Genomic DNA, 21,584 nt, shown 5'->3' on the forward strand with positions numbered 1-21,584 from the left:
TGTACTTGCAGTGAACTTCATTGTGTATTAAAATTAGTTTACAGAATGACTTTTAGCTTTTCAACTCCTACTGGAGGCGCCAAGAATTTTCAAAAAGTCGCTGGTGGCCACAAAACGACTCAAACCCACCAGCAGTCGACTTAATAGTGTGTATAAATTGGATTGCAGCGTCAATTTCCGCTTCCCAACTTCATTTGATGAAATTCTGTGGGATTCTCAAGTTTCAAAAATGTGCTGGAGGCTCCAGAATTGCTCAAAATGGTTTGAAATCGTTTCCAATCGATTTGGCAGGTCGAAAATAGCGTATATCCCAAATTTTAGCTTTCTAGGTTTGTTTGATAAAATTTTGATTTTTTTATTTCATTTTTGGCCAAAATTTGATTTTTTTAAATTCACCGAAAATCGAAAAATATATTCTAACTAAATTGATCATGCTTATAGGAAATTCAACGTAGAATAATCTTAGTTCAATCACTTTTTTCCCTCCGACCACCCTTCATATCGGCGTTATAGCCGAAAAACGTAGATTGACAAAGGTTAATGACCTCTTGCGGGGTGGCAGGCTAGTTGTAGTGTGCAACTTTGGTCAAAATATTTCCGGGTCTACAGTGAATCAAGTTCACGTTTTAAATTGTCAAGTTTCATTTGTAAACACAATTTTCAGAAAATTGACAACCTTTACCCCCTCCTTAGTAAGGGTGAAGTCGCCATTTTGGGAAATGCTGAACTGGTCATGCTGGTAGCAAAAGCGTAGAACAATTTTTGATTGAACATGTTTCCTCTCAGACCCTTCATGTCCGCGATGCAGCCAAAAAACCTATAACGGCAAAGGTTAATGACCTCTTGCGGTGGTAGCCGGCAAGTTGCGGGGTGCAACTTTTGATGGGTTGTTTTAGAGACCAATCTGAACAAATAATGTGAAATTCAGCTTTCCCCTAATTTTTCCGAGGTTCGACTAAAAATTTTGCTAAAATGACTGTACTATTATCGACACATTACAAATAGGTATAAATTTAAACAGTGTCTGTCACGAACACTGGTTTTAAACTGGCCTTGAACCGTGTCTGTCACAAACACGGGTTTTAAACAGTGTCTGTCACAAACACGGGTTTCAAACAGTGTCTGTCACAAACACTGGTTTCAAACAGTGTCTGTCATGAACACTGGTTTTAAACAGTGTCTGTCACAAACACTGGTTTATTTTTTAAATGATCTCTGTCATAAACACTGGTTTCAATCAGTGTCTGTCACAAACACTGGTTTCAAACAGTGTCTGTCATGAACACTGGTTTTAGGCAGTGTCTGTCTTGTCTGTCACAAAAACTGGTTTTAAACTGGTTTTGAGCACAGTGTCTGTCACAAACACTGGTTTTAAACAGTGTCTGTCACAAACACTGGTTTCAAACAGTGTCTGTCATGAACACTGGTTTTAGGCAGTGTCTGTCTTGTCTGTCACAAACACTGGTTTTAAACTGGTTTTGAGCAGTGTCTGTCACAAACACTGGTTTTAAACAGTATCTGTCACAAACACTGGTTTCAAACAGTGTCTGTCACAAACACTGGTTTTAAACAGTGTCTGTCACAAACACTGGTTTTAAACAGTGTTTGTCACAAACACTGGTTTTAAACAGTGTCTGTCACAAACACTGGTTTTAAACAGTGTCTGTCACAAACACTGGTTTTAAACAGTGTCTGTCACAAACACTGGTTTCAAACAGTGTCTGTCATGAACACTGGTTTTAAACAGTGTCTGTCACAAACACTGGTTTATTTTTTAAATGATCTCTGTCATAAACACTGGTTTCAATCAGTGTCTGTCACAAACACTGGTTTCAAACAGTGTCTGTCATGAACACTGGTTTTAGGCAGTGTCTGTCTTGTCTGTCACAAAAACTGGTTTTAAACTGGTTTTGAGCAGTGTCTGTCACAAACACTGGTTTTAAACAGTATCTGTCACAAACAGGAGTTTTAAACAGTGTCTGTCACAAACACTGGTTTTAAACAGTATCTGTCACAAACACGAGTTTTAAACAGTGTGTGTCACAAACACTGGTTTTAAACAGTGTCTGTCACAAACACTGGTTTTAAACAGTGTCTGTCACAAACACTGGTTTCAAACAGTGTCTGTCATGAACACTGGTTTTAGGCAGTGTCTGTCTTGTCTGTCACAAACACTGGTTTTAAACTGGTTTTGAGCAGTGTCTGTCACAAACACTGGTTTTAAACAGTGTGTGTCACAAACACTGGTTTTAAACAGTGTCTGTCACAAACACTGGTTTTAAACAGTGTCTGTCACAAACACTGGTTTTAAACAGTGTTTGTCACAAACACTGGTTTTAAACAGTGTCTGTCGCAAACACTGGTTTCAAACAGTGTCTGTCATGAACACTGGTTTTAAACAGTGCCTGTCACAAACACTGGTTTAGGTTTTAAATGATCTCTGTCATAAACACTGGTTTCAATCAGTGTCTGTCACAAACACTGGTTGTAAACAGTATCTGTCACAAACACTGGTTTTAAACAGTGTCTGTCACAAACACTGGTTTTAAACTGGTTTTGAGCAGTGTCCGTCACAAACACTGGTTTTAAACAGTATCTGTCACAAACACTGGTTTCAATCAGTGTCTGTCACAAACACTGGTTTCAAACAGTGTCTGTCACAAACACCGGTTTTAAGCACATGAAAATCTTACAAATTAATTAAAGAGCTTGAAAAAGTCACGATTCTGCGTGGTCGAGGCGTTGTTGAGGTTCTAGCGACGAGATGACTGGTCAATGACCTCTGAAATCCACGTCGGGGCATGCCACTGGCCCCAGCTTGCTACCTGTGCGATCTAAGACTAGGTAGGTGGTGCTGAGGCGACACATGGCCATACTGTCAGTACGCGTTTACGTTAATAAAGTTGCCTATCTAGTCCGCCGCAGATGCACTTTTGTTCCTCGGATACATGTATAGACTGCCGGTATGCGTGTATGTTAATAAATTTGCCTAACTAGTCCGCCGTAAATACAATAAAATTTACTGCGTAGTGTTCAGCTTCGATTCTGCTTTGGTGCTTTGTATCAGAGTACATACAAAACGTTCGATATTCACGATTTATTATCAAAATTCATTATCAAGGAAAACGGAATTCAAAATGATTTACAAAAGATTTTCTTTCCAAATTACGAAATTTCAAATCAATTTCTTGGAGCTTGCATGACCTCCGAACTACGAAGTTTTTAATTATTTTTTGTAATTTGCGTAGCCTCTGAACAATTGAAAATAGAATCAATTTTCGAAGCTCGAATGGTCTTTCAATTATGAAATTTTAAATTGATTTTTGAATCTCGTATGACCTTTTACAAAATTTCAAAATAATTTCTGGGATTTGCATCACTTGTATAGTGCAGTTAGGAAAAATCAGCCCTTCTGAGCTAGCTAGGCATCGCGTAATTATTCCCCGCCTATGGAGTAATTATTAGCTATCTTGAATAGGTTACGAGTAATTCATATCTATTTCTCCTTATCACCGATTAATCCTATCCCCACTATATCACACTGTTTGCCAAAAAAAAAAAGGAACTCATAGGCAATATTTAATTCAGAAAAAAATGAAGACTTTTTGGAATTTTTTGCGATAGAACGACAATTATTCTAGCAAGAAACAACCTAGACCTACTATTCGGCAATTTTCACAATAATTACCTAGGTGAGATTGGCAGAAAGAAAGACTTAAAAGATTTCAGCAAAAGGAAAAGCTTTGCAACTGTATTGCTGAAAATGCACTGTAGCCAGTTGAAAAGAATGAAAAAAGAGTGTACTTTCGAAAATTATTTACTTATTGATGTATATAGGTAAGCATTTTGTTTTCACCAAGATGTATGCACATTAATAGGAAAAAAAATTGAATTATTGAAAATTTCTATCAAAAAATTATTTTGGTGTATTTGTGTAGTTATTATGATTATGCGAACTGTAGATTCACCTACAATTTCGGCAGGTACCTACCTACTTATTCATGTTGATAATCTGCAATGTAACAATAAGTTCCTAAACATTTGATTCATTTTCGAACAAGTAGACTGAAAATAAACTTCAACCAAACCGACCAACGTAAACAAAATCACCATATTAACAAATTTATTCGCTATACCAAAGTACAAACAAATTTATATCTGGTTAAAAAACATGCGGCGCGCTATTAACACGTGTAACTTTCAAATGTTGCTCTTTTTCGCAATAGGTTTTTAGCAGATTCCTGCCTTCTTCTCGATCTATATGATATTTCGTTTCCCAAGCGTCGAGTAGTAAATTATAATAGCTTACTTTTTTGAAATATTTAAAATACTTGTGACTATCCGGCGTCGGGAATACTTTGATGAACGATCCGATCTGCGTTAGTTCGTCTTCGTACGCGATCAGTATTCTGACATCTTCGGGTGTCAAGTCTTCCAGAATCTTGTTGAGGTAATCGTTTCGTCGCTTGGGTTCGGCGAACGAGTAATGTTTGTATTTTTCGTGATTCGAAACGGTCATCGAGTAAATTCGACTGTCTAACCAGATTCGATCGTTGGTACGTGCGCCTAGATCTAAAGCTACTTCTTTTTCCGAGTATTTCTTGCTGACTGGGATATGGAATCCGACGATGTTTAGAACGTTTAGAACTAATGGCACTTTTACAGCTATGTCGAGTTTTGACGACGAATGCAGCGATGGTGAAATGTTTACTTCGAGGAGCCACGGTTTTAGGTTCTTGTCTAGTAGCACGTCGAAACCGAACAGTTCGAAGGCATTGTACCTGGAACCGATTGAAAAACACAAGATTATTGACGTTGAAAAATTTGATAATTAGTTTAGAATTAATGCTATAGAATGAGACGATTTGTAAACTTTGATTGAAAATGGTTTCGATCAGTCACTAAAGATCAAAAGATTACTAAAAGATGGTAAAAAATCTGACTAGTAGGTATAACTTTTTGCAGAACAGTGTTGCCTTTTCGATGATCATAAAAGAGAAAAAAAATTGATAAGATGGCTGAGAAATAATTACGTACCTGGATTTTAAATTCTGACTGGCAGATTTACTAATCGGTTCTTCGACGCTGATCATTGTTTTAACGACTAGCTCGATGAGATCTTCTTTCAGCTTACCAGTATCGATGTTCTGTTCGTCCAGGTACTTCCATAACGTGTTTAAAGTCCATTTATGACCTTTTCGAGCATGCACGTCGGAATTAGCTTGGTATTTCTTGTTCTCCTTGTTGATACTGTAATTGGTCAAGTGCATAAAATGGTTATCCAAGTTTCGAAAATTGAACGAGTACTTAACGGAGGCGAATCTAGCCAAACCGTTATCGTACAAATACACTCGAAGAGGATCGATCGACGTGATCAAGATGTACAGTCTCATATCGAATTTAGTATCGTTGATCAAGTAAGGATCGTGAATATATTTCTGCGCAACGTAATTTTCATTCTTCGGTATTTGTTTTAGTTTGCTGACGATTTTAATGCCTTCGCCACGATAGCTCGCCGGAGGTTTCAAAATATAGCACTGATCTTTGGCGCCGTTTTCCCATTGTATACGAAACGCTTTCTTTTCTTCGGGCAGGACGAACGAAGGGGGTGCGATGTCGAATTTCCTATCACCGTATCTCTGTTTCATTTGCTTGATGTTCTTCCACAGCGAGTCTTTCCTTCCGATGTGGTACGTGCTGGGAAAATGATTGAATTTCTGATGCTCGTGCAGCTTCGGGTAATCGGTGTTTCGCATTTGGTTTCCCCATAGGCCGCTCCAACATCGGCATTCGTCGAGTAAGCGGAATCCGGTGCTTCGGACGACTCGACGAACGATTTCGGGCGTTATCGAGCTATTTTTCCATCGTATCAGAGACTGAATCGGTAATGGAAACGGTTTAATGGGCGCGTATGAGAAACGTATGTAAGGAGGTACGTTCGGAAAAAGACTGTGTCTTATGCCGGGATGTTCGAATTGTTTTTTTTCATCCAAAAAGTCTATATCAAAGTCTAACATATCAGGTGCGGCATTTTTCAATTTGGTCCGAGGGTTTTGGTATTTAGCATGGAAAACTCGGCTACCGAAAGTTGCAGGCGTAAAAACTGTTTCAATTACCGTCGACGATCCGATGATGAGGGAGGAAAAAACCATATTCTATGGTAATTTTAATAAGTAACAACGTGTGAGCTACCTACCGATTCGAATTTATACGCCTGGGTACATTCCCAGTTCCATGGGCGTAGATGGATTCGCTCAAACATGCTCATTCCGGTGGCACTAGGTAAATGAGAAATACTTAGCATAAAAACCAAAATCCGAGTGAATTACAGTTTTGACTTACTTTACTGAAGAAGGTATCTATATAGCCTTTGGTTTTCAAAATTTTTCTCAAAGTCGTTTCAAAAAGTTACAAATTAATACAAGTACCTATTTTAAAATAAAGGTGAACATAAGAGGCCATGCAAACTCCAGAAATTATTTTGAAATTTTGTAATTTTAAGGTCATACGAGCTTCAAGATCCAATTTAAAAATTTGTAATTTGAAGGTCTTGTAAACTCCAAAAAAAAATTTTTTTGCGCAGTGTAGAGACCAATGCGAATTCCGAAATAAATTCGAAATTTCATAATTTCGAGGCCAAGCAAACTCCCGAAATTGATTTGAAATTTGGTGATTTTCGGGTCATGCAAGCTTCAAAAATCTATTTAAAATTTCATAATTGAAAGACCATTCGAGCTTCGAAAATTGATTCTATTTTCAATTGTTCAGAGGCTACGCAAATTACAAAAAATAATTAAAAACTTCGTAATTCGGAGGTCATGCAAGCTCCAAGAAATTTTGATTTGAAATTTCGTAATTTGGAAAGAAAATCTTTTGTAAATCATTTTGAATTCCGTTTTCCTTGATAATGAATTTTGACAATAAATCGTGAATATCGAACGTTTTATACTTTGATACAAAGCACCAAAGCAGAATCGAAGCTGCACACTGCACAATTTATTTGTATTTACGGCGGACTAGTTAGGCAAATTTATTAACCTACACGTATCCGAGGAACAAAAGTGCATCTGCGGCGGACGAGATAGGCAACTTTATTAACGTAAACGCGTACTGACAGTTAGTATGGCCATGTGTCGCCTCGATACCACCTACCTGGTCTTAGATCGCACAGGTCCCAAGCTGGGGTCAGTGGCATGCCCCGACGTGCATTTCAGTTATGGAAATTTTTGAGCATTGAAAAATCTACTGGAGGCTCCGGTAATTTCCAAAAAGTCGCTGGAGGCTCCAAAACGACTTGCAATCTACCGGTAGTAGTCGACTTCATAGTGTATTAAAATTAGTTTACAGAGTGAATTTTAGCTTTCCAACTGTTTTTTATAAAATTTTGAGTTTCTAAAATCTGTTGGAGGCTCTAGGAATTTTCGAAAAGTCGCTGGAGGCTCGAAAATGACTTGAACCAACCTGCAGTCGGCTTGATAGCGTATTGCATTTCCAACTCTGTTTGGTAAATTTTTATGGAAATTTCGGGCATTGATATGCCTGCTGGAGGCTCCAGTACTTTCCAAAAAGTCACTGGAGGCTCCAAAACGACTTAAAATCGACTTGCAGTCGACTCCCTAGCGTGTTGAAATTAGTTTACGGAATGAATTTTAGCTTTCCAACTGCTTTTGACGAAATTTTGTGGAAATTTCAAGTTTCAAAAATCTGCTGGAGGCTCCAGAACTGCTAAAAATGGTTTGAAACGGTTTCTAATCGATTTGGCAGGTTGAAAATAGGATAATATCCTAGATTTAATCTTTCTGGGTCAAATTTTAGTTCAATCACTCATCTCCGACCTTAATTTCGGCGATATATAGCCGAAAAACGTAGATTGACAAAGGTTAATGACCTCTTGCGAGGTTGGCAGACTAGTTGCAGTGTGAAACTTTGGTCAAAATATTTTCGGGTCTACCGTGAATCGTGTTCACGTTTTAAATTGTCAATTTTCATTTGCAAACACAATTTTGGGTGAAATCACCATTTTGGGAAAAGCTAAACTGGTCAGGCTGGTAGTAAATTTAGCGTAGAACAATTTTTGTGTAAACATTTTTCCTCTCAAACCCTTCACGTCGGTGATACAGCCAAAAAACCTGTATCGGCAAAGGTTAACGACCTCTTGCAGTAGTTGCGGTGGTACAACTTTTGACAGTGATGGAAAACTGAAACTGGTTGAAAACTTGAACTGAAATGGAGAAACTGAAACTAGAACTGAAACTAGAACTGAAATGAGAAAAACTTAAACTGAAAACTTGAACTGAAAAAAATAAAACTGAAACTAAAAACTTGAACTGAAATGTAAAAAAAGTTTTGCCATCACTGAATTTTGTCCACAAAATCATCAATAGGTATATTCTCAAAATTCTTATTTTTTTCAAAAACTTTTGCCCTCGCTTCGCTCGGGCCAATTTAATTCCCTTCTTTCTAATCAGAGTTTAAAAAAACCATTGATGAAATTTAGACATAGTTGAAATCATTGATAGGTATTGTTCTACTTTTTGAACTACAAATTATCCAAGCTTTTGCCCTCGCTTCGCCTGGGTCAATTTGTTTCTCTTCTCAAAGTTACAATTTCAACTTTCAAGAAACCTACTTATTGTATTTAAAAAATGTTGAGATAAAAAAAATCTAATTTTTTCATTAAAGTTGATGTTGTCCTACTTTTTAAATCACACATTTTCCAAAACTGAAAACTTTTGCCCTCGCTTTGCTCGGGCCATTCAAGATGCTCCTTGTGAAGTATTAAACATATGAAAATTGAACAGAACAATTCCAGAAATACTCAATACTCAAAGTATACAAAAAATGCAAATTTTTCACTTTTTCTGAACAGAACAGGGGTACTGGATTTTCAAAGTTTTTTGAGTTTTTTTTTGATATTACAGTGCTGAGCACGTTAAAATTTTGATTATTGTGGTTGTGGCAAAATAACAATTTTGAATTTTTGCCAGGAAAAGGACAATGCAATCCTCCTCCCAAGTAGCAAGCTTGTCTCCCCCCAGGCCCGGATTTTCTCTGTGCAGCCCTGCATATTTCTTCACAATTTTTGAGTTTGAAATGTGTGAATTTGAAATTTGAAGTTTTTATTGGCACGTCAAGCTGGAATAGCAAATTAGTTATGAAAATTCACGAAAGAAAAGAAAAAAAAAATCATTTCTTTTTGAACCCCAAGAAAAAAACGATGAAAACTTGAACTGAAAAAATCAAAACTGAAAACTGAAACTAAAAACTGAAAACTTGAACTGAAAAAAATAAAAGTGAAACTGATAATTGAAAACTTGAACTGAAAAAAATAAAACTGAAACTAAAAACTAAAAACTTGTACTGAAATGTAAAAATTTTGCCATCACTGACACTGACTTTTGATGGGTTGTTTTAGAGAAGAGACCAATCTGACTGAACAGTCAAATAATGTGAAATTCAGCTTTCCCCTAATTTTTCCGAGGTTCGACTAAAAATTTTGCTAAAATGACTGTAGTACTATATAAAATAAAATTGAACAGAAAAAAAAACAAAAAAATAAAAATATGAAAAATAAAAATAATGCAAAAAAACATGTGATGACGTCATAATTGAGCTCCGGAGTGCTCCCGATCCGCTCGTCATATGTAAACCCGCGTATTTTATGATAATAAGTTTACCGAATTCAGATAGTTTCACTTTTCTGAATTCTGATCTATCAAAAATGTTCTATAATTTTTATAAATGGCATAATTATTATTATTGAAATCTCCTAATCAGAATGGATTTCAAACAATCAATAACCGATGAAAATTTACCTCGTGAATGGAACAGTGTGATCGTTCCAGAAAAACGTACAGAAGATCGAATCTACATCCGTTGTAATATTTCCAACTTGGATGATATCAAAGCCTGGGTAGATGCATTTTCCAGGAATACCTCGACCCAATGGAAAGCTCGAAGTTCGAAACCAAATCGTTCCATTAAGCTCGTTTGTCAGTGAGTAGTGTGATTATATACGTTCCAACGTACGTAGTCTACCTCTATATGTATTTCTCCTTCTAATATGAAACATCTTTCGCAGGAAAATCTACGTTTGTCATCACAGTTCCTACCAAAAAAGACCAACCGATGAAAGGAATCATAATAAGCGTGGTATATCGAAGAATACCTCCTGTTTAGCCAGTATGACTCTTTCCGTCAAAATAACATCTCGTTATACCAAACGAAGAGATCCTTACATAAAAGTAAACCATTATTTACTGTCAAAATGTTCAATTTTTACCTTCATCGAATGATACGTAAATCGTTGCTCTGAAATATAGGACGGCCTACCAGGCGTGATAATTATACGCAGATGTCATAATCATCCGTTGGATTCTGCTTATGCGTTGAAATGTTTAACACCGATGGAGCCCGTGAAAGAAAAATTCCTCGAGTATTTCAAATTGGGCATGAGTATCTCCGCTGCTTGTCGATATCACGAGAATACTCTGGTTTTTGACAATTTCAACGAAGATTTTTCCAAAGATGGTAAACGTAGTAAAGATATCGAAAGCGTGTTGAATAATTCTCGTTTGAATCCCGCCCATCGAATGGTACAACATTGGTTTAGTAAATGGAAGAAGGTAGATAATGATCCGAGAGATGGCTCGTTTATAAAAGAGGTAACCCGAATATTCCAGCAACTTTTTAACTAGCTCGATTACGTTAATCTGTTCTAACGAAATGTTTATTTTATTCGAAACAGAAACTGAATGCTAAAATTTCAACGTACGAGTCCGAAGGTACAATCATCAAGTACATAGATACCGAAAACGATCCTTTTACGATGGTCGTCTTTACACCAATTATGCAACGAATGCATCGCAGTGTGTTTTCCAAAGATATACTGTTTATCGATTCGGCATCTTGTTGTTATGCGGAAAAATACTCGATTACGTTCCTGTTGAGTCCAACTCCCTGCGGTGTTGTACCTTGCGGTGTTCTAGTTACGAAAGACCAAACCGAAGAATCGTTCGAAAATGGTTTCAGACTGTTTCAAGATATAACTAAAGAGAAATTAGGATCAAGTTTTTACCAACAGAATTACCCATCGGTGATAATTAGCGACGATTTTGTCGTAGGAACAGTAGCGGAGAACGTTTGGCCTGGCAGTACTTCGTTTTTATGTACGTTTCGTGTATTACAGTGTGTTTCACTTTGGTTAGAAGATGAAAAAAATGGTATTCCGGAAGAACGTAGACGCGATTTATTGTCTACTTTCCAAACCACGTTATACTGCGCTGATAGATCCGAAGCTGAAAACGCATTCGAGAGTGCGATGGCGATAGGCGCCGATTATCCGGAATGGCAAGATTATCTAAGAGATTTGTACACATTGAAAGAGAAATGGTGTCTAGCGTATCGCGTCGGAATCACTACTCATTTCATGAGTAAATACGTGGATATTTCGATTCGGCTGTACAAAGAGACCATTTTGAATCGAGTCAAGAAATACAATATTATCATATTAACCGAGTTCGTCGCGTCAACGATGGAGTCATTTTATAGGAAAAAACTGCTCAACTTTTACGACGATTCTAAAGACTGCGAGAGCCATTCGTATCTACGGTATGTTTTTCAAGAAGCTGATAGAATCCAAAAAGAGAACATCGTGTTGATCGACGAACACACTTACGGAGTACCCTGTGATGAAAACACGTCCGGTGCGATGTACTCAGTTGATATTAGAAGAAACACGTGTAATTGTAAGATTGGTCTGGCGAATCAGCTGTGTGAGCATGTTGCCGCAGTTTACCGAGCGTTTTATTCGAAAAGTGATACGAGTCCTGCGGTTATTGTTGAAGATCGACATGCGATGGCTTCGATTGCTGTAGAAGAAGATAACGTGTTTAATTATTCGCTTCCTCCTGTTTCTGCTAAAATGAAAACTGAGAATCTTGAAATTTACGAGTACGATATCGATAATATTTGTATGTCTCCATGTGCCAGTCCTGAAAGTCCTGAAAACTCCGCTACAGTTGTTAAGCCGAATAAATCAACTTTCGATGAAATACTCACAACGATGAGGGATTTGCACGAAAAATTTGGTTCGTCGGCTTCGGCAAAAAAGGCCTTAAGTAAACTTTTGGTGAGATTAAAAGAAATCAAGACTGGTGAAGATTGGGTGAATTTCTTACATTGCGCTGCGGGAAGTCCTCTTCGTCAACGTTCGATAATCAAAGTTCAACCGAGTGTGATTCAGCGAAGGAAACTTCAAATGGCTCGTCGACATATTCTAATAAGAAACAGTGGCAATATAATCAAAAAGAAATGAAAAACAGGTGTAAATATTGCCAAGATGGCGAATATGTTTGATTAATGAGTTATGGGTGTCCACTGTCCAGTGGTTTATTTTTGTGCGTATTTTTCAGTGCTCGTACTCGGTTCTATTGCCCCAGAACTTGCCAAAAAATGTTGCTTTTTCACCAAACAATTGAAACAAGTTTTGCATTTGATTATTTTAGCCAAAAATAGATAATAATCGTCGCTTTTTAGCAAAATTGCTAGAAAAAAACTAGCCTGTTTTTGAAAATGTGCTCAAATGGTGTCGGTTTTTTGAAAAACAGTCATCAATTAATTGCTAATAAGTAAAGGTTTGTTTTTTTTACCAGAAAGTTTTAAAAATAACCTTTTTACTGAGAAGTCTTACTTTTTGCTGGAATTTGTCGGTCTTGGTTTTTTCTAAAAATTACTTTTAAAAAATCTCGTTTTTTCAACAAAAAATAATTGCAAGTAAAGTTTAGCTAGAAAATGCCAAAAAGTACCACTTTTTTTCCAAATTTCAAAGTTTTGTTTTCTAAAAAAAAAAAATGATAAAAAATCTTCACTTTTGTAAAAATTGTCAAAAAGTTTCAATTCTTGCTAAAAATTATCGTTCTTTTGCAAAATTTCGCCAAGTTCAACTTTTTTTAAACCATAATTTTACCCGAAAGTCTGTTTTTATTGTTGCTGCCACCGAAAAGTTGAAAAAAATTTGATTTTTCGACAATAATTGCGAAAAAGTAGGAATCATTTTTTTGTAATGATTATCAAAGTCTTGCTTTTTGATAAAAGTTGAAGTTTAAATTTTTGCCAAAAATTGACCAAAAAAATCTTACTTTTTTCCAAAAATCCCCCGAAATCGTTCTTTGCCAGAAATTGCCAAAAAAGTATGACTTTTTTGTTTAAATAGCAAACAAAATTCATATTTTGCAAAAAAAATGTTGAAATCTGTCACTTTTTTTTAAGAAAAAAAATCCAGAAGTTTCAATTTTTTTTACACGTTAAAGAGTGTTGTGGTTTTACAAAAATTTGACAAAAAAATCTCAATTTTTGGCTAAGTGGCACTTTCCACAAAAATTACTAAAAAGATCCGTTTTCTTCAAAAAAATCAAAATTTTCACTTTTTTGATGAAAATTGAAAAAAATATATAATATTTTCACCCCCAGAATAAGTTTTAATTTTTTTTACACGTTAAAAAGTGTTGTGTTTTTACAAAAATTTGACAAAAAATCTCAATTTTTGGCTAAATGGCACTTTCTACAAAAATTACTAAAAAGAGTCGTTTTCTTAAAAAAAATCAGAATTTTTACTTTTTTGATGAAAATTAAAAAAAAGCTTATAATTTTTTCACCCCCAGAATAGGTTTTAATTTTTTTTACACGTTAAAAAGTGTTGTGTTTTTACACAAATTTGACAAAAAATCTCAATTTTTGGCTAAATGGCACTTTTTCCAAAAAAAAAGATTCGTTTTTTTTTCAAAAAAAATCAAAATTTTCACTTTTTTAATGAAAATTTCAAAAAAAAATTATAATTTTTTCACCACAAAAAGCATTTGTTTTCAGTACGAAAAAGTTTTGTTATTTTTGCCAAATATTCGGAAAAGGTCTCACTTTTTTTCCAAATGTTGTCCGATTAGAATTGTTTTTTTTTCCTATAAAAGTTTCTAAAGCTCTCCCTTTTTCTATGATTGCCAAAGTCTCACTTTTTCTCCAAAATTGATTTATTTGCTGAAAATTGCAAAACTGCTTACGTACTTTGTTGCCAAAAATTGCCAATTAAAGCGACTTTTTGGGGAGGGGGGGGGAATTGAGTACGAGCGCTGATTTTCCTATTTTGAGTTTGAGTCGAGTGTTTTATATGTATTTGGTTTCATTGTGATTCATTGTTGATATACTTAATAAATTTTTCTTATCAATTTGTAATTCAAGTACCTATAGGTATGTACAATGTAGGTATATTTTTTACATTTCAACGATGTGATAATTTCTTTCATGTTATTGAATGAGTCGCAGTTAATGGATCTTTACAAAAAAAACCAAAGCTTTTTAAGCTTTGGTGTTCTTTATGAAAAAGCACTTGCGATTTTCTGTTCTAAAACAGGGATTTTTTTGTTCATTGAGCTGTTCTCGATATTTTACGTTTTATAACCTAGGTAGGTATATGGAAAAAAGAGATTTAGAAAAGTATACTTTGGTTAGAATTTCGTTCTTGACAATAAATTGAGAACCTAATTAAGTATACGTTTGTGTGGAATGAGTAAGTCAACGAATAATACCTATTATTAAACTTGAGCAAACAATTATTTTTGTTATCGATGATGAACCGTAACCGCATCGATAATTATATCTTCTGCACACCCTTTAATACTTATTTTAATGAACGATTACTTATCTGACGTCAATTATTGAAACAATGTGTTGGTAATTTTTTTACCCACGCTTGATTTGATTATAGTCTTACTATATGGTTAGATAAGTGTGTTATTATGTTCTGTTCAAATCATATCAGCTTGAATTTTCCATAATGGCGAGTTTGCGTCTCAATTCAACCATTCCTAATTTTACTGCAACCAGTACCATCGGAGAGTTAGATTATTACGATTACGTTGGCGATTCGTGAGTATTTCTGTACAACTTTTGAGCTTCTCCTTTCTTGAAAAAAGGAAAAGTACTAAAAATCCTAACGATTGTATATATTCAATCATATATGTTTAGGTGGTCTATTTTGTTTTCCCATCCGTTGGATTTCACTCCTGTTTGTACCACCGAATTGGGTAGAATTATATATCAATTCGAAGAGTTTAGAGAAAGAAATGTCAAAGTGATAGGACTATCGTGCGATGATGTATCCAGTCATATTCGATGGATTCATGTAAGTTGACTGACGAATTCGATAGGCAGATTCAAATAGCCTTCTTATTCATCGTTCGATAATTCTTACCTACTTGATACTCTACATACGTAAGTATTCAATTTTCATAACAAACTGAGAAAAAAATTATAAGTTCCTCATTTGAAATGTAGGATATCAAATCATACTGTTTGGAATTTTCCGGTGATTTTCCATACCCCATTATTGCTGATCCAAGTCGAGAATTGGCGATGAAACTAGATATGTTGGATACAGAAGATACGGATATTGGACTAGAAGAAGCTCTAACTGTTCGTTCTTTATATCTTATAGATCCTATGAAAAAATTACGTCTTTCTATGATTTATCCTGTGTCTACTGGGCGTGATATCGAGTACGTAACATCGATGGATATTGTCATCTTTCATTTACCTGTCTATACTCATTCGTACGAATTTTTCAGCGAAATACTACGAGTGATTGATTCTTTGCAGTTGGTAGATAAATATGGAATTATTGAAACACCAGTGAATTGGATTGTAAGAATCTGAATAAGCTAATACGAGTACCAAGTTTTAATGAAGCAGACAAAATGTATTAAACTCGCTCTAATTTCGATGTTTTAGCCTGGAACTAAGATTTTAGTCGATCCTACTGCTACAGAAGAAGAAATCAGAAGAATATTCCCCGATAGCAAAGTTGAAAGTACCCATTTACCGTCTGATCGATGTTATATGCGTTCAATAATTAATTACTAACGAATACTCCATCGTTGGATTTAAGTTTTCGCCGAATCTAATGATCTCTTTACCCAGTTGCAGTTTTCATTTCGTGTTTCAACCGATATTAGAAAATCAACTTGTTGAATTCGTTTTACATTTTTCGTTTCTATAAATCATCGTGTAAGATGCGTTTGTACTCGATGCAAATGCCTCATTAATTAATTCAACAAGAAACAGAATAACGATATATTCAACAAAATAAATAAAAAAAATTACAACAATAATACATCATATTATAACTTAATATTGAACACAGATTTCATTTTTGTTCGCTATCTGCGTGTATTTCAGCAAAAACATCTTCAACAAACGCCTTCGAACACGGTTCCAACTCGCATTGAAAATGCTTACCAAACTCGAGTAAGAAAAACGGCGACACTTCGTCGATATTAATATTTCTGCCACATTCTGCGCTCAACGAAGTGGCTTTTTTACCAACCAACTCGCAAGGTGTAACTTCCTCAAACCACGACAAATTCGTATTGCAATTCAAAGCTAATCCGTGAGTGGTTATATATTGGCTGACACGAATACCCATGGCGCAGACTTTTTTCTCATTTACCCAAACTCCTGTATCAGGCGTCGTGTACGCGGTGAGATTAAAATGATTGCAAACGGCGATAATAGTTTTCTCCAACGTTTGAACGTACCACTTGACTTTCGGCTGGAAATGATTCAAGTTCAAAATGGGATAAACGACTAGTTGCCCCGGCCCATGGAACGTTATAAAACCGCCACGATTGGCTCGATGGAAATCGGCTCCTAATGCAGTCAGTCGTTGCTCGATTTCGCTACCGTAGTCTTTACTTCGCATACCGGTCGTGTAAACTGGATGGTGTTCGACGAGAAATAAGTAACCGGCGATGTTTTCCGAGGGATCTTTGACCAAAGAGGCTAAGTAAGATTGTAGTTTCAGCCCGGTTTCGTATCTTTGGAAGCCAGCGTGGAATATCAGCAGTTTACGAAGCATGGCGGAGTTGACCTCTTTTACGACAGATCCGGTGGAAATTTCTGTAACATTTGTACAATAGTTTAGAGACGGAAATGAAACTAGCGTTAGGAGTATAATGATTAAATTCATGTCGCAGCTGTCACGATAGCAAGTTGAACGAGCCAAATTTAGGATAAACGAAGATATTGATCTACTTTTTGTATCACCGGACTTTGTGAGAAAATACTAATTGAATTTTTGAAAGTGACGTCTATTTTTTTCTCTCAATGAATGAACAATTTGAAGGTTGATTTTCTTGACTGATTAGGTATTTCATTAATGAAAATACACACGACGAAAATATGTAGGTATACATATGCAGCTAATCTTTCAGCATCATCACATCGCAAGTTATTATCGTAATCGATGGAAGGCCGAACTTTTATAATAATTATCGGCGAAATATTTACAAACACAAATTTACTCTTACCAGAATATCTTTATCAAGATTTGCGATGCGATTTCATTTTACAATTCAATAATCGTTCAGTCTCATCTTCTGAATCAAGACGGTTGGACTACTATCGAACTTGAGAAAAAAATGGTCTGGAAAAAGTAATAAAAAAAAAGAATGAAGATCCAAGTACTCCTCGGAGTTGATAAATATGTAAAATAAATTATTCAGCTCTTACGATATCGCAATTATTCGGCAAAAAATTAAACTTTGAACTTGAACTTGTAGAGTTGTTACTTTATTTGTTTTGATAAAAAATGATGAGAAAAAAATATGTATTAAACAATAGAAAATGGAGATTTGACGAAGGCTGAATTCGATTAACTAGCGTTCAATTGTTTCAGTCAAACTTCAAATAGAAATTAAGAAACAGGAACAATTCTATTAATTAAATTTTCAGCGGAAAAGGGTCAAGAAAATTTTTTCCAAAAACTTCTTTATAATCCTTATCAGTCGATGCTGATAAAAGACGAGCGGATCAGGACAGGAGTATAATCGGGAGCACACCGGAGGCGGAGGCATCGTCACTCGAGGTTTGTGACGTCATTACTTGGTTTTTTTTAAACTTTTCAAAATTTATTCAAAGTCCGGGATTTTTGTTAAATTTTGTTTAATTTTTCCTCTTGAATTTATTTTATTTTTTTAAGAGAATGAATCATGAATGAAATGAGTTGAGTTTCAATTCAACCATTTAACACCAATTTATTTTCTGATCATCATGATTCATTAGGTGAGGATGAGGGTGAATGCCATTAGTGGAATGGAAATTCAAGTTCTAAATCTAATAAATAATAAAATACAACACTTACCTACTTGAAGAATTTATTTTAATTTGAAATTTTTTTAAATTTAATAGTATTTGCTATTCGTGAGGTTCAGTTCGGTTGCATACCTAATCATCTCAATCATCTGCTTGTTGTTTTAATGGCCAATCTGTGTAAAACTGTCAGGTCTGTCGCAATCTGATGAAGATTCAATCTCAACCTTATAAACATTTCGAGGAAGATCGTCTCTAGATGAAGATATTTTCGATGTGAGTGGATAGGCCTACCCTGATGTCTCATTTAATTCCTGATTATTCGAATTGTGTACACTAAAGTAGGTAGATACCTAATTTAAATCATTTTACTACCTATTCTCATTTATTTATACAGAATAGGTGCATGCGAAGCAAAACCTGGTAATAGAATGAAACTGTTGATCATTACCTATGCTTATTTTCGGTCAAGTAATTATCCCAATAGCCAATAGGTATACTTAACATTGAGATATTATAATTTTTTTGTAAATCTAGAGAATTCAAATTTGAGTCTTGGATCTTGTATTCCCTTTACACAGCATCAAGAAACATCGAAGACGTAAGAGCCAAATTTTTGTGCCAGAAACATCAAGGGCTCTTGAACTACTCGCACCCTCGTTTCGCTCCTGTGCTTCGCCTGTGTTTGGGGAGGCAAAAGGCACTTCGGGTACATCCTCCCATTGTACTGTGAAAATTTAGACCCTCTAGGTCAATTTGGAGGACCTGTAGACTTTCTTATAGTACATCCAAAAACACATTTGACCTTGGAAATGGGTCAAATAGGGATGGATGGTTGAAACCTGCAAAAGGCACTTCGGGTACATCCTCTCATTGTACTGTGAAAATTTGGACCCTCTAGGTCGATTTGGAAGGGCTACAGGCTGTCTGAAAAATTGAAAAACATGTAAAATGGCAAAAAAATCCACTTTTTTGACCCTGGAAATGGGTCAAATAGGGATGGATGGTTGAAACCCGCAAAAGGCACTTCAGGTACATCCTCCAATTGTACTGTGAAAATTTGGACCCTGTAGGTTAATTTGAAGGGGCTACAGGCTGTCTGAAAAATTGAAAAACATGTAAAATAAAATGGAAAAAAATCCACTTTTTTGACCATGGAAAGGGATTAAATAGGGTTGGAAGGTTGAAACCTGCAAAAGGCACTTCGGGTACATCCTCCCATTATATTGTGAAAATTTGGACCCTCTGGCCTCTAGGTTAATTTGAAGGGGGTCTAGGCCTTCTTAAACGTTGAAAAACACATAAAATTAACCAAAAAATCCACTTTTTTGACCCTGGAGAGAGGTCAAACAGGGTTGGAAGGTTGAAACCTTCAATGAGTACTCATGGGGCACCCTCCTATTGTATGCTGAAAATTTGGACCCCCTAGATAAATTTTAGAGGTGAAGGGGTCAAAAATAGGAGTCAAATGTGGTTTTTTCCACCTTAAATGAGGTGGGAATGACATAGGAAGCTGAAATTTGGATATGTTGATCACAATAGAGGTACTGACCAATGACGTGATTTTGGACACTTTTCGTTCATTTGGAGCCATATTATCGTTACCTTAATGCCAAATCCGAGTATGTCCATACAAAAAAGGTACGATTTTACCCATCACTGATAAGGTTCGGATATGCACGGAAGGGTTCGTTGAGTTCTGATTGAACATCGGTCAGCTTCGTGCATCTTCGGTGGTGCATTTTAACTGTACTCAGATGCAAATTTTTCAATTCAGGGCTTCCCAGAGTCTTATCAGTGACGCAAAACGACGATGTTTTTTTGGATGGACATACTCGGATTTGGCATTAAGGTAACGTTATGCCCCTCTAAAAAAATGGCCTTTCTGTAATTTTCAACTTTGGCCCTTAAAACTTCGGGGGTCGATTCTAGGTCCTAAAGGAACCGCATTCCTCAAGTTTGAGTTGATTTGATCAATTAGAAGATTAGAACAGGTTCCCGGTCAGAAAATGTAAAAATTCAAGTTTCAGTGAAACTTCTATATTGCATTTTTTTCTTAGGATGCGTACTTTCCCCATAAAATCAATGTTATAATGTTGAAAAACACGAAAATTTGAACCTGTGTAATCAACTCCAAATTAAAATTGAGCAGTTAAAAATTCATTTTAGACGATTTTTGACCACGCTATGTGAAAGAGGAGATCTTCAACCACCAGAACCACCAAACAGAATGTAAAAAATGATTCTTGGCAATAAACAACTTTTCCTCGTGTCCTCGTACATATTAATTAGGCTATGCACTCATTTGAAAATTGAGTCAAAAGTGAAAGTGTATAAACAGCAATCTCACGTCCCTGCTCAAACTTTGCCAGTAGACTCCCTTCGCCTTGTAGCCTAGATTCATATGGCACCTCATCGAAAAGTCACGTCCTAAAAAGGTTGGCTAAAAAGCTAAACTGTTGAAGACGAAGATGTTTTCAGAAATCGTCACACCTAAATATGAACCATGAATTCAAAGAGCTCTTGAAGTATCCTGCGATTCCTGCGTAAATACTTAGTTCAACAGTCATGTGAAACACCTATAGATATTCTGTACAATAACGGAATGCTTTAAGATCTAAATTCTAATGTGAAAAAAGGTATTGGAGACCTCAAATTTTGATGAAAATTCTGAAATCAGCCCGATACCGAAATTTAAGAACGACCAACTAGGTAATCGAAATATTCATCATTAGAAAAAAGAAGCTACCTCTGTAACTGGGATAGTCCGGCATATGACAATAGGAGTAATTGCACCTCCCCCCCCCCCCCCCCCCGGTCGATCCTCCGGGACAACTTTTTTCTTAAAGAGGACATCCTAAGGAACATTTTAAAGCAAACTTGCCCAAAAAAAAGTTGGCCTTACTTACAAAATGGCGGCCATTTTGATTGACAGGTCGGCCAAAATCGCAGATTTTGCGTTTCAACATAGGTTTTGCTTGAAATTTTTCAAACTTTACAAAGGTAGATCGAAAGATCATGCTAAAATTATCACCTGTCAAAATTTCAAGTGCTAAAGTGCGTTTTTCGATTTTTGGTGAATTTTTGAAAATCGAATTTAGGCCAAAAATGAGGGAAAAATCAAAATTTTACCAAATTGATCAAGAAAGCTGAAATTTGGGATATACCCTATTTTCGACATGCCAAATCGATTGGAAACGGTTTCAATCCGTTTTGAGCAGTTCTGGAGCCTTCAGAAGATTTTTGAAACTAAAAATTCCCACAAAATTCCCACAAAATTCCATCAAATTTGGAGTTGTAAAGTTCAAGTCATTTTGGAGCCTCCAGCGACTTTTTGAAAGGCTGTATGGCGTTTTTTTTGGAAAATTGAAATTTCCTAATAGTAACTGGAAGCTTTAAAACCATTTGAAACCACCATGTAGTCTGCGAAGTAAATTTCAGCCTGC

General features: G+C 35.9%; 4 protein-coding genes across 4 annotated transcripts; 2 read left to right on the forward strand and 2 right to left on the reverse strand.

Moving 5' to 3' along the window:
• Positions 1-4,106: 4,106 nt before the first annotated feature.
• Positions 4,107-6,330, reverse strand: LOC135849709 (tubulin monoglutamylase TTLL4-like). The gene is made up of 2 exons (XM_065370249.1): positions 5,038-6,330; positions 4,107-4,781 (listed from the first exon to the last, which is right to left on the reverse strand). Exons 1-2 carry the CDS (start codon positions 6,150-6,152, stop codon positions 4,163-4,165), a joined length of 1,734 nt encoding a protein of 577 aa, XP_065226321.1. The 5' UTR covers positions 6,153-6,330; the 3' UTR covers positions 4,107-4,162.
• Positions 6,331-9,457: 3,127 nt separating this feature from the next.
• On the forward strand, positions 9,458-14,219 carry LOC135849710 (uncharacterized). The gene is made up of 4 exons (XM_065370250.1): positions 9,458-9,996; positions 10,082-10,244; positions 10,323-10,664; positions 10,748-14,219. Exons 1-4 carry the CDS (start codon positions 9,779-9,781, stop codon positions 12,314-12,316), a joined length of 2,292 nt encoding a protein of 763 aa, XP_065226322.1. The 5' UTR covers positions 9,458-9,778; the 3' UTR covers positions 12,317-14,219.
• Positions 14,220-14,677: 458 nt separating this feature from the next.
• On the forward strand, positions 14,678-16,180 carry LOC135849712 (peroxiredoxin-6-like). The gene is made up of 5 exons (XM_065370253.1): positions 14,678-14,919; positions 15,019-15,175; positions 15,328-15,548; positions 15,618-15,693; positions 15,781-16,180. The coding sequence occupies exons 1-5, from the start codon at positions 14,828-14,830 to the stop codon at positions 15,910-15,912; spliced, it is 678 nt and encodes a 225-aa protein (XP_065226325.1). The 5' UTR covers positions 14,678-14,827; the 3' UTR covers positions 15,913-16,180.
• On the reverse strand, positions 16,109-17,844 carry Lipt2 (Lipoyl(octanoyl) transferase 2). Its single transcript, XM_065370252.1, has 3 exons — positions 17,560-17,844; positions 17,358-17,473; positions 16,109-16,947 (listed from the first exon to the last, which is right to left on the reverse strand). Exon 3 carries the CDS (start codon positions 16,904-16,906, stop codon positions 16,196-16,198), a length of 711 nt encoding a protein of 236 aa, XP_065226324.1. The 5' UTR covers positions 16,907-16,947; positions 17,358-17,473; positions 17,560-17,844; the 3' UTR covers positions 16,109-16,195.
• Between the last annotated feature and the right edge of the window lie 3,740 nt (positions 17,845-21,584).

The sequence above is a fragment of the Planococcus citri genome, chromosome 1 (assembly GCF_950023065.1).
Source record: "Planococcus citri chromosome 1, ihPlaCitr1.1, whole genome shotgun sequence".
Classification (NCBI taxonomy): Eukaryota; Metazoa; Arthropoda; class Insecta; order Hemiptera; family Pseudococcidae; genus Planococcus; species Planococcus citri.

What these genes read in the sequence shown, in the direction of transcription:
- LOC135849709 (XM_065370249.1), bottom strand. Translation starts at nt 6,152, where the DNA reads ATGGTTTTTTCCTCCCTCATCATCGGATCGTCGACGGTAATTGAAACA. An exon ending in AGTCAGAATTTAAAATCCAG is followed by an intron (nt 4,782 to 5,037) that starts GTACGTAATTAT and finishes AATCGGTTCCAG; the next exon opens with GTACAATGCCTTCGAACTGT.
- LOC135849710 (XM_065370250.1), top strand. Translation starts at nt 9,779, where the DNA reads ATGGATTTCAAACAATCAATAACCGATGAAAATTTACCTCGTGAATGG. An exon ending in TCCATTAAGCTCGTTTGTCA is followed by an intron (nt 9,997 to 10,081) that starts GTGAGTAGTGTG and finishes CATCTTTCGCAG; the next exon opens with GAAAATCTACGTTTGTCATC. An exon ending in GAAGAGATCCTTACATAAAA is followed by an intron (nt 10,245 to 10,322) that starts GTAAACCATTAT and finishes TCTGAAATATAG; the next exon opens with GACGGCCTACCAGGCGTGAT.
- LOC135849712 (XM_065370253.1), top strand. Translation starts at nt 14,828, where the DNA reads ATGGCGAGTTTGCGTCTCAATTCAACCATTCCTAATTTTACTGCAACC. An exon ending in TACGATTACGTTGGCGATTC is followed by an intron (nt 14,920 to 15,018) that starts GTGAGTATTTCT and finishes ATATATGTTTAG; the next exon opens with GTGGTCTATTTTGTTTTCCC. An exon ending in AAACACCAGTGAATTGGATT is followed by an intron (nt 15,694 to 15,780) that starts GTAAGAATCTGA and finishes TCGATGTTTTAG; the next exon opens with CCTGGAACTAAGATTTTAGT.
- Lipt2 (XM_065370252.1), bottom strand. Translation starts at nt 16,906, where the DNA reads ATGCTTCGTAAACTGCTGATATTCCACGCTGGCTTCCAAAGATACGAA.